The sequence below is a fragment of the Leucoraja erinacea genome, chromosome 20 (genome assembly GCF_028641065.1).
Source record: "Leucoraja erinacea ecotype New England chromosome 20, Leri_hhj_1, whole genome shotgun sequence".
NCBI classification, from domain to species: domain Eukaryota; kingdom Metazoa; phylum Chordata; class Chondrichthyes; order Rajiformes; family Rajidae; genus Leucoraja; species Leucoraja erinaceus.
Window position 1 is genome coordinate 13886141 of NC_073396.1, and position 12953 is coordinate 13899093.

Genomic DNA, 12953 nt, shown 5'->3' on the forward strand with positions numbered 1-12953 from the left:
CGAAAGGAAGTCAAGGGCCAAGACTTAAGACACTTCTGGAAGAAGCTTCTATACATTTGTCTGGAAATGTCTTCCTGTGTAAAATTCTGTTTCCTTTTGTGTAGTGAAAGTTATCACGAGTCATGGTTTTGAAAACACTGTAAAAGATGACCACCATTTCAACCAGCTGTTCTGCGAAGATAGGCAACACTGTACATTTGAAGCACAGGCCCAGGACACTGTACATGTAGATAACACGAAGAGAAAGAAACTGAATATTACAAGGACATGGAGAATTTTGGAAAAAAGCAGATCACAGAATAAAGCAAAAGAGCACCAGCCACCTTTATAATGAGGGTACAAGGAACTACAGATGCTCCGATCTTGAGCAAAACACATAGTGCTGGAGTAACTCAGCAGAAACGTCTGTGGAGGGAATGGATGAGGCAGGTACTGAAAAAGGGTCCCCAGTGTAGGTCTCTCTATAAGGGAGTCCTCCCCCTTTATATTGGGGACCTGGGATGGAGAGCATTGCACAGAGCTGTGGCGTTCAACAAATATTTAAGTCGGTTCACAGACTCGCCAGCCGCCTGCACTTCTGAGGAAGAGACCGTGTTCCATATGTATATGGAGTGTGAGAGGTTGCAGCCCCTGTTCGACTACCTGAAGGGGCTGCTCATATTTTGACTGCACTTTAGCCCCACGCTCCTAATCTTTGGTCACCTGGTACAAATGGGGGAGGGTCAAGCGGGAGGGGGGGGGGGGTCTCCCTGTTGGTTTGCCCCTGGGCCTGCCCAAGATGGCCATTCGCGGGTCCAGGCAGCGGGTACTCGATGATCCCACCACAGAGTCGTCTGCCTTCCCCTCTTCCGGGCCTACGTCCGTGCTCGCTTGTCCCTGGAGAGGGAACACGCGGTATCCACGGAGACTCTGGAGGCCTTCTGTGAACGCTGGTCGCCACGGGAGGCCGAGTTTATTTCTGATAAAGTTGCCAATATTTTAATTTGATAAGGAAGATTGTTCCCGATGTTAGGGAAGTCCAGGACAAGGGGTCACAGCTTAAGGATAAGGGGGAAATCCTTTAAAACCGAGATGAGGAGAACTTTTTTCACACAGAGAGTGGTGAATCTCTGGAACTCTCTGCCACAGAGGGTAGTTGAGGCCAGTTCATTGGCTATATTTAAGAGGGAGTTAGATGTGGCCTTTGTGGCCAAGGGGATCAGAGGGTATGGAGAGAAGGCAGGTACGGGATACTGAGTTCGATGATCAGCCATGATCATATTGAATGGCGGTGCAGGCTCGAAGGGCCGAATGGCCTACTCCTGCACCTAATTTCTATGTTTCTATGTTTCTATAACTGTTTGTTTGTAAACTGCCAATATCGGCAGCCTTTCATCGTGTTGCTACTCTGTATTTTTGTTTGTGTTTTGAATAAAAGTATTTTGTATTATAATATAAATTAAATTTCAGTCATTGGTAAATTTCTGGTCGCAAAAGAAATTGGTAATTCTATTACATGGCCGTCTTCAGCTGATGCTGTAACCTGTGACACCCCATAACACCTCACACCACCATCTGAAACACAAATCTTACAGCATCAACAACAGTAGCTTGTATTTGTAAAGCCCAATGAATATCGTAAAATGACCCAAGGGACTTCATAGGGAAAAAAAAACCTGATGCTATGCTATGTAAGATGTCCTAAAACTTGGTCAAAGAAAAGGTGTAAGGAACAAACAAAGTTCCCCCAGTGGTGGAGTGGTTGAATGAATTGTGTTAGTAACCGGAATTGGGGAAAAGCAGAAGTCTTGGAAGACCATCTGCCTGCACCTCCAGATCCCACTTCCCTGTGACATCTTTTGTTTTGTAAGATGATGAACTTCACCTCTGTAGGCGGTAGTGGGTGGAGGGGTTATGATTATATCTCTGCCTGGAGAAGGTGTCAGATTTCTCTCTGGTCCAGTCTATGTGATAATTACATATCCAGGATTCAGTTTCGTACAGGAGCTGCCAATTGAGTGTTGTATGTGACCCGCAGTTAATGTGTTCTTTAGTTTAGTTTAGTTTCGAGATACAGCGCAGAAACAGGCCCTTCGGCCCACCGAGTCGACATGGACCAGCGATTTTGACACATTAAAACTACCCCACACACACTAGGGACATATTTTACATGTTGTACCCAGCCAATTAACCCACCAACAACTTCGAAGTGTGGGAGGAAACCGAAGATCTCTGAGAAAATCCACAGGTCACGGGGAGAACGTACAAACTCCCTACAGACAGCACCCATAATCAGGAGTGAACCCGGGTCTCTGGCGTTGTAAGGCAGTAACCCTATCGCCACGATACAGTACCGCCCCTGTGATACTGTGCTAAGTTTTCAATACTCCTAGTAAGTGCAGTTCACAAATGATTTTATGCCATAACTCAATTGCATTCTGTTTAGGAAAAGACTGCCATGTAATAGATTGGCAGTGTAATAGATTGGCCGATTTCTTTTGCGACCAGAAATTTACCAATGACTGAAATGAACATGAAACAACTTTTATTCAATGTTAAATAAATCTCAGAGAGTGGCTGCTTCCTACAATTTTCAGCATATAGGTCATATAAATGTGCCTGTAGCCACAATGCTTTATGTATTATATGGTGGTCTAACCCAGACATTATGAAATACATTATCTGATTTGCCTTCAGAAATAAAGGGCGATTTGCTGGTTTTCTTTTGTAATCATAAAGGATTAATTTATGTTTGTCCATCAATTCTCTTCAGTTGCCTCAATTAATGTTCCTTCAGTTAAGAGAACAAGCATTACTCTCATAAAAGTAGTTACATTTTGATTCCAGTTTCTATCTTGTACATCACATGCTCGCTTTGCATTAAAATATAATCCAGTCGATTTTATATTAAGCCGATACAGTACAGTGATTATTTAAAAAACTCCCCACTGCTTTGACATTTTCTTGCCGTTTTAGTGCATATTTGACATTTTCTTGCAAAATCTCCACATTTTCTTGATCATCCCATGGAGTTAAAGAAACAGCTTATGTTCAGAGCAATCTCATTATTTTGAATCCTCATGCTGGTATTAGTTCAATATATCTGACTTCCATGAGCAAATCCCCCCCCCCCCCCCCCCCCCCCCTCCCCCCCCGCCCCATGTTTGTTTCCAGCCCACAGCAGTAGCTCTATTTTATTATGGGAGGAAGAGTCACTGATAGAAGTCTTTTCTGGTCAAGATGCATTCGGACTGTTAGCTGCTATAATTGATTTGGCTGGAAAGCTGGCTGCGGGAAACAAAATGGGACATAGACTCAAAAACCTGGAGTAACTCAGACAACATTTCTGGAGAGAAGGAATGTGTGACGTTTCGGGTCGAGACCCTTCAGACTGGTTAGGGGTAAAGAAAAAGCGAGATATAGATGGTGATATGGCGAGGTAAAGAACAATGAATGTAAGATATGCAAAAAAAGTAATGATGACCAAGGAAACAGGCCATTGTTAGCTGTTTGTAGGGTGAAAATGAGAAACTAGTGCGACTTAGGTGGGGAAGGGATAGAGAGAGAGGGAATGCCGGGGCTACCTGAAGTGAGAGAAATCAATATTCATACCACTGTGCAAACAATATGGGAAATGATTAGATAGGCAAAAGATTGTGAACAATTCTGGTCTGAAAGTGTGATGACAGTATGTCACCTCTACTGTGCAAACTGTTATCATTTCCAACTGAGAGGTATCAGACCCTTATTCACACAATGACCAAAATGTCTGATGTGCCTCAGTGAATCACGAGATCACAAGGTGCCAGATACATTCAGTGGATAAAGCAGCTACTGCAGAGAGTTACTTAGTTAGTTACCGTACTTAAATTTAGTTGAAGTTAGCTTTTCAGGCTGGTGGCTTCCTTTCTTTTATTTGCAGATTAATACATCTGCTATTTTTTATATGATAAAAATTAAATTGGAATTTGTATTAATGGATATAACAAATTCAAATTCAGAGACAACCCATCAGTCGATATAGTGCTATGGGATTAAATTACCGATTTATTAGTCTCATGTCGCTAATTTTTATATATCATAAAATTTGAATTAGAATTTGTATTATTGAATATATACAATTCCAATTGAGAGACAACCCATCAGTAAATATTGTGCTACAGGAAGAAATTGGTCTTTTAAGAGTTAAATAAATGATTCAAAACTGCAGCTGCTCCAGATTTAAGGGCATGGTTATCTGAGGGGAACATTATTAAATAATGAGTTCCTACAGTATTTTACATTGGGTTCTTAATGTACTTGATCTGTAAAGTACAGGACACGTGCTTTGAAATGTATTAGCCACTAACATATGAAAACAGTTACAATTTAGAAGCCACCAGGAACCTCAGGTACCTGCAGCAACCGAGGGCTGCCCGTATTACACTAAAGGGATAACTTTGTAGCATGAAATTAAATAAACTGACAAACATATTTAACCCAACGTCAAACTCACCAGTTGAGTGTAGGGTGTTTTATGAAGCAGCATTGGAAGTGTAGGAAGCACGTGTGCCTGTGATTAGAGATAATCGGAAACACTGAGTATTGGCTAAATCAATGCTGCGTGCTTTTAGGTGTACAGTATTTCAACGAGAAATATTATGGCATGCATTTGTCACAGGAGGATCAGGGCAGGTAATATCTGACTTACTACTTTTGGGGTTCAAATCTAAAGTATATCAGTAACGATTTATTTTCTATGCACCATAAATTGGCATAAATCCCATGATAACAGATCACTATTCGACATAGGTGAGACAGTATACTGAGGCGCTGGTCAGGCCACATCTAGAGGATTGGGAGCACATTTGGGCCCCATATCTGAGGAAGCATAGAAACATAGAAAATAGGTGGAGGAGGAGGCCATTTGGCCCTTCGCGCCAGCACCGCCATTCATTGTGATCATGGCTGATCATCCACAATCAGTAACCCGTGCGTGCCTTCTCCCCATAGCCCTTGATCCTGCTAGCCCCAAGAGCTCTAACTAACTCTCTACTGCCTTCTGTGGCAGAGAATTCCACAAATTCTCAACTCTCTGGGTGCTGGCTCTGGAGAAGGTTCAGAGGAGGTTTATAAGAATGGTTCCAGGAATGAGTGGGTTAGCATATGTGGAGCGCTTGACAGCACTGGGCCTCTACTCGCTGGAGTATAGAAGGTTGAGGGGGACCCCATTGAAACTTTCAGAATATTGAAAGGCATAGATAGAGTGGAGGAAGCATAACATTAAAGACTTGCACCTTCAACACATCACAGGATGATTTTATTAAGATTTCAATATCACTGACAAAGGTAGATCAAGTTATGTAATTGTTCCAAACTACCCTAACATGCACCCATGTTTCTGCCTATTTACTTCCAGTTTGTTTTAAAGTCTTTTCAATATTGTCTAGTTCCATCGCTAAATCTAGAACATGGCTCAAGAAACAAAATTTCCAAATGTTTTTTCATGTCCAATTGAAGGAGTTATAAGCTACAAACTGAAGCATTGCAGTCGGTGAAAGCTCGCTGTGCCTAATGCCACAGAAACCTTGAATTGCTTCCCCCCAGGAAACAACTTGAGAAGCATTTCAAGCACATCTGCCTGACTGACCTGGGAAGTAATAATTCCGTGACCCTTACCCAATGCAGTTGGTGAACTTTTAGCCATAGCAGGCTGCTTCCTGCATTGGTCTTGGAAGGAGGAAGGAAGGATGCGGTACTGTCCCCAGGGGAGGGAATCAGTGCTCTCTTAATATGAATACAAGAACCAGTTTATTAAATCCAGGTTGTGCAGAGATTATTATCAGTCTTGTTTATTGGCAATGCGGATGTGTTTTTTGTCATACTGTTTGCGAGGAAGTAAATGTTAGAAGTAAACATACATAATGAAAAATGTGCTGTGCAAATATTTCTAATATCCTCTGTCATTTCTCAAATCTTGTGAAAGTCATCCTTCCGTAACTTGAGTTCTGTCTGTATTCATGTCAACTGGTACCCTGAAAACATCAATGACGTTCAATTAGTTTAGCGCTTGTCCAGATGTTTTACATATGCTATGAGACTGAACACCACATGTTTACATGGTCCTGTCGATAGTGTCTTACAGTATCATTCTGTTCCCATTTTGAGAAGTGTGATGTGCAGGAAGGAACTGCAGATGCTGGTCAAAACCAAAGATAGATACAAAATGCTGGGCTAACTCAGCGGGTCTGACAGCATTTCTGGAGAAAAGATATTGGTGACTTTTCGGGTCATAAAAACATAGAAACATAGAAACATAGAAAATAGGTGCAGGAGTACGCCATTCGGCGCTTCGAGCCTGCACCGCCATTCAATATGATCATGGCTGATCATCCAACTCAGTATCCCATCCCTGCCTTCTCTCCATACCTCCTGATCCCTTTAGCCACAAGGGCCACATCTAACTCCCTCTTAAATATAGCCAATGAACTGTCCTCAACTACCTTCTGTGGCAGAGAGTTCCAGAGATTCACCACTCTCTGTGTGAAAAATGTTTTTCTCATCTCGGTCCTAAAGGATTTCCCCTCTATCCTTAAGCTGTGACCCCTTGTCCTAGACTTCCCCAACATCGGGAACAATCTTCCTGCATCTAGCCTGTCCATCCCCTTAAGAATTTTGTAAGTTTCTATAAGATCCCCCCCCTCAATCTCCTAAATTCTAGCGAGTACAAGCCAAGTCGAGACCCTTCTTCAGACTGAGAGTCAAGGGAAAGTGGAACAACAGATATAGAAGGTGATATAAAAAGATACAGAACTGATGAATGGAAGATTTGCAAAAATGTAACGGTGATAATGGAAACAGGCCATTGTTGGCTGGGGGCTCCATGAGAACGAGTTACAGACAATGAGACTCAACAAGACGACTTTGAAGCAAGTACGAATGTGTGATTCTCTACTCCCCCCATTCCAATTCTCTGCTATGCATTTAACTCTCTCGTCATTTAATTTCTGTGTTCGAAATTTATTATTACATTCATCTGGTACTGTCCATAAAAATCATAGTGGTAGTCTTAGTTCAGAAACCTCTACTTCAACACCTCTCATAGGTTCCTGATACTAAGGTAGAGATACAATAACAGCAGAGAGAATTGAACAAATAACAATTTCTGTAGAAAGCACGAAGTGTTGTAGAAACTCAGTGGGCCAGGCAGCATCTGAGGAGGGAATGGACTGATGACCTTTCGGGTTGAGTCTCCATGTACAATAATTCTGCTGTTTGGGATTCTTAGTCGCAGTGGTTCACGTGCCTGTAAACCCTGTCTTCCTCAGGGTGTGTCCTATATGGAATTCCCACTAAAAAAATCCATTGGTGTGTACAGTGTTGTAGTTAGTGTTTCTTGAGTTGAAGGAAATCTATTATGCTGATGCTTTATGATGAACAGATTCAGTCATTTATCCAGTTCCACTCCATAACATTGATTCTATGTTCTTCCTCCCTGGGGCTTATACCTCTGTTATGTGCACCTCCCAAATTTGCATGGGGGTCTGTAGCTTTCTTTCTCCCATTGCCCACGTTTGGTGCTCCGCTCCGCTGCCAGAAGACTGGTCCTAGATCTCATTGGAGTTCAAGGACCAATCCTTGTAGTTCATATCCCTTCCCCATCATCTCTCATTCATGGCATAAAGCAGAGGAAACTCAATGGGAAAGCTGTAGGTGGACATTCCTATTCACCTTTTAGCAGACCACTTGGATTGTCAAGTACAAACCTTCTGTTTCCGAGACATATTGTAGCCCTTTTAATTCTGTGCTCAGCTATGCTCCCAACTCAATAACTCCGTCCCCTAATATGTGGAGAAAATCAGGTTTCCAAAGTACGATCTCAGGTAGCTGCCCATAATTCATAGACATGTTTCATCTGTTTCCCGATGTCCAAGAGAGACCACTGCCGAGAAACTAGATCGCATAATGTTAAATTTCCTCATGCTGAACAGTTGAAGATCGACTTATCTTGCAGTAAATTGTGTTTGAGACTATTTTTAGTTTGAATCAGCTGGGCCCTCTTGTTCCTTTGCAATCCAATTTTTGTCTTGGCAGCACAAGATGATGTAATTTATTTTTGGAGGTCAAGCCTGTTTTGGAACCTCCCAGAACAATTAGGTTACATTCTCACATCATCAAACAAATATCGCTGCTGCTAATTGAACCAGCTACCTTCCTTGGGCTGTCTCCCCTCACCTTGCATTGATCTGCCCATTCACCCCAACCCAACTGCCCAACAGCATGAAATCCTGCTCAGCCCCCATCTGCTGCACCCAAAATTCCCCACCCATTGCCTCTGATGCCATTACAAGCTTCCTCCACTCTACTCCGCTACTTCACGTAGGCCCTACCAATCTTTCACCTGCAAACCCCATCCCCACCACACCCAAAGGTATTCAACATCCCTGATCCCAAACCAGCCTGATTGTTAGGATCACTGGAATTTCTCTGCGTAGGTTTGTATTTCAAATGAAGGATAAAGGTGTGCATAATATGTGAAAAGGAGCATTAGATAAACTACCCACAATATTTTACCCTGAAAGATAAACTATTGCACAGCCAATTCTGCTATCAGAATCAGTTTGTTCAACTCCATTATTAATCAACTTTTATTTCCAATTTATTTCAGACTCAACCTGTGCCTAATCCAATTGCGTATTACATGCATGGATGTCCATGGTGGTTCCACAGCTTTGAGGTTCTGGTCAACCATTTTGTTGAGCTTATTGTTCCGTTTTTCCTGCTTATGGGGCGCCGGATGTGTGCGATCCACGGAATTCTGCAGATCCTTTTCCAGGTAGGATTGGATTTTCCTTTTATTCAATTCCTCATAGATATTTCAACAAAGATCTTTAGAAAAATAAAAACATTGAAGATGGAAGCTGCTCTATGCACCTGACTGCTGTCCTACTGCCACAGTGTACTTTACAATTGTCCACAAAATTCAGCAGATTCACTTCTGGTGTTTTTGATTTGTAATCATCTTCCATGAAGTGGCAATATTTGTTGGGTTATAACATAGAAGGTGAAGCAGAAAAATGGGTACTTGGCTCAACTTGTTACAGAGAAAGGTTGAACAAGTTAGGGCTTTATTCTTTGGAGCGCAGAAGGTTAAGGGGGGACTTGATAGAGGTTTTTAAAATGATGAGAGGGATAGACAGAGTTGACGTGGAAAAGCTTTTCCCACTGAGAGTAGGGAAGATTCAAACAAGGGGACATGACTTGAGAATTAAGGGACTGAAGTTTAGGGGTAACATGAGGGGGAACTTCTTTACTCAGAGAGTGGTGGCTGTGTGGAATGAGCTTCCAGTGAAGGTGGTGGAGGCAGGTTCGTTTTTATCATTTAAAAATAAATTGGATAGTTATAGGACGGGAAGGGAATGGAAGGTTATGGTCTGAGCGCAGGTATATGGGACTAGGGGAGAATATGTGTTCGGCACGGACTAGAAGGGTCGAAATGGCCTGTTTCCGTGCTGTAATTGTTATATGGTTATATTATTATAACTGATATTTGCCTAAGTTAATGTCCCACACTTTTTAACCCCATTTTAATTCATAGCATGAGCATATCCTTCAGGTCCTATTTCATTTAAATTAATCTATGCTGTTCTATGCAATTATACATTACACCAGCGATTCCCGCACGTTAGCACTGTCCTATATACGCTAGGGACAATTTTACTTCTGAACCAAGCCAATTAACGGACAAACCTGTACGTCTTTGTTTTTGAGTGTGGGAGAAAACCGAAGATCTCGGAGAAAACCCACACGATCACGAGGAAAACGTACAAACTCCGTATAGACAAGCAGGATCAAACCCGGGTCTCTGGCGATGTAAGGCAGTAACTCTACCGCTACGCCACCATGCCGCAACAGGCTCTACAGTATGTACTCTTTCAATTGAAGAACTACACCAAAGTCCACCTTTGATCTCTGTCGTGGAAAAAAATGCATAGACCAATGTTGTAACTTTGCACACGTTTCTAGTTTGTTGTTGCTTCCTCTACTTGGCTGGTTTTTTTGTGCTTGACCTTCGTGAGGTAATCAAAATCACGAGGGGCATGGATAAAGAGGACACCCACGGTATTTTTCCCAGGGTAGAAGAATATAAAACCAGAGGCAGAGGCTTAAGGTGAGAGGGAAGAGATTGAAGAGTGAAGTATTGCCTCGGGGATTGACTACCATTGAGCCTGTCCCTCTGTTCTTTAATATTCTTACGTGACAGCTATCCAGCAGAGAAAACAGTACCCAAGTACTGAAGAAGGGTCTCGACCCGAAATGTCATCTATTACTTCGCTCCATAGATGCTGCCTCACCCGCTGAGTTTCTCCAGCATTTTTGTCTACCTTCGATTTTTCCAGCATCTGCAGTTCTTTCTTAAACCTAAGTAATTTTTTTCATTTCACCTCTCTGTTAAGAAGGTCATATTATTTCTATCGCCCAACTGCAATACTTGCTGAGATGTGCATGAAAGCTGAAAGCAGCGTGATTTTTCTTTTCATTTCTTTGTTAAGATCTGCACTGAATAAGGGTCGGATTTGCAACCCATGCTCATGGCTAAATACACTGGGGGATCATTATTGAGCACTAAATATCTGGCATGATCACAGTGTAGCTCTTTGGCATTCCGTAAGATGTTAAATGGAAGTTTTATCTATCTTCTAAAGTGGACGTAAAAGCTCTCATGAAATTATTTTGATGATCGGAGGAGTTAACCATGGTGTCCTGATTAGTACTTGTCCCATCTGAAGCAAGTTATCAGGTTATTTCCATATTGTTGTTTGTTGATCACAGATTAGCTTCTCCATTTCAAACAATCCGCAATGATGACACATCATGAATTGCATTTATGGCTGTCGAGCATTTTGTTCAATCAATTGAACTCATTTGGCAACTGGAGGCCAATGTAATGCTGCTTTCGCACTCCTGGTGCATTCACTGTCAGATCATGGTGCAGGGGAAGAAACTATAGAAGCGTCATGGTTTACATAGAGCACTGAGCTCGATTTGTTCCTGCTTTTACATCAACACTATCAATGTAGGGAAACATGATGTTTCAATTTTTCTGCCTTTTGCTACATACACCATTTTGGAGCCAAGGAGGTACAGTGGCAGTAGAATTAAAACTCAGAGTTTCCATGCTAGATATCTCAACTATTGCCTGTGTTCCTTTCCTTTTCGTGAAGGATAGCATGCTCGTCACTTCTGAAGTCAAATATTTTGGCTATGAACAGTACTATTTTCATACAAAATCCTGAGTTTTCAATCAGTTCTCTTGTGTGATAAATGTGTTTGGGATATGTGAAATAACTACATTGGAAACTCTAGTACACCCAAACAAGCCTAGCCTGCCATTGTAGATGGATGCTAATGACTGGTTGTTGTGGACTCCTTGCCATCCATCTTGGTTGCACCCAAGGACAAGGCATGTACATTGTTGGGTACAGTTAGGGTCAGTGGGCAATGTGATTTGGAATTGGGTAAAGAGGGGCAATAGATATAGAGGCCAGAAATGGCTCAGGTGTGGGGATGTGTCATTAGGGGTCTTAATGAGTCTTAGAATTGGAGTCAGGACAGAGAATGAGATAAGGTTCCAAAGATTGAAAGATGTACAAGCGATATACATCATAGAATAACCCTAATGTAGTTATGCACTATTAAAATATGTTTGTCCAAGAGGTTTCCGATGATGTTTTTTTCTGGATAGAGGTCTCTCTAAAAGAAGTGTTACATGAGGGATGACAACAGCTAACGTGCATCTGATGAGGAAATTGCTTCAAAGACGCAAGGGTGATTGACCCAGAAGTGCACAATCGAATTTCCTGAGTGACGCAAAATGACCTGAAAATTGTCATTATACCATTTTACTCCTTGAAGGATCTGTTTTCAATTGCATATTGCTGGAAAAAGCAGCAAGCTGAGATTGAATTTCAAGGCAGTTGACTTCAGTGGCAAGAAATACATTCCACAAAATGAAACAAATTACCACATTCTGAGTCGAATAGCCCTGAAGTCAACTTTGCTATACAGATAGATCCTGGCTGATGTGCTACTGTCCTCCATTTAGAAATTATTTTCTGAATATACCACGATACGTCAATACAACCAATTCTCGGTCTTAAAAGCTTCTTTTCACTCTGAGAATTCAATTATTTTGTGGAGTGAATTCCAGGTCCAGTACCAGGTTCACTGGTAATTACGAAGCAATTACAGTCTCGTTCCTGAATCACCCGGTGATATTTCCTTTCTCCTTCTTCTCAATATACCCCCCTTTCTACTCTCCATAGAGATAAATAACCTGTCAAATTCTTAATTTTTAATGCCTAAGTCACATCAGCCATGAATCTTGTATATTTCTTGAGAATACAAGCCAAGAATATTAGTTTCATCAGAAGTTCTGAATAGTGAGCTTATCGTGTTGCACATATTTCTGACATATTTTGTGATACTTGTGAGTGAGGTCCTACAGATTTGAGCTTCTAATGCACAGCTGTGTGAACATATTATATCAATCTGGATGAGAAGATCAACATACCAATTAGCTGTGCGATGATCTTCAGTGCAGCATTATTCAAGTAACGAAAGGGACACAGACCAGTCTCCATCTCCAAATTCCCAATAGATGCTCCCATTTTCTCACACATTTGCCCCAAAACATGCTAACGTGTAAAGTATCCTGGTTGCCAACATGTTCAGGCTGTTGCTGTACTTGTAGTTTATCGACAATTAGTACAATTGAAAAGTAATTTGGCAACTGGAGGACAATGTAAAATGCTTTCACACACAGAGAGTGGTGAATCTCTGGAATTCTCTGCCACAGAATGTAGTTGAGGCCAGTTCATTGGCTATATTTAAGAGGGAGTTAGATGTGGCCCTTGTGGCTAAAGGGATCAGGGGGTATGGAGAGAAAGCAGGTACAGGATACTGACTTGGATGATCAGCCATGATCATATTGA

General features: G+C 41.7%; 1 protein-coding gene across 4 annotated transcripts in view; it reads left to right on the plus strand.

Moving 5' to 3' along the window:
• The window catches only part of lmf1 (lipase maturation factor 1), a 460297-nt gene that overhangs the window by 319625 nt on the left and 127719 nt on the right, over positions 1 to 12953 (plus strand). For all 4 annotated transcript variants that reach the window (XM_055651323.1, XM_055651324.1, XM_055651326.1 and 1 more), the window contains one exon: positions 8627 to 8794. In XM_055651323.1, the coding sequence (XP_055507298.1) occupies positions 8627 to 8794 (168 nt within the window). The remainder of the gene's footprint in view (positions 1 to 8626; positions 8795 to 12953) is intronic.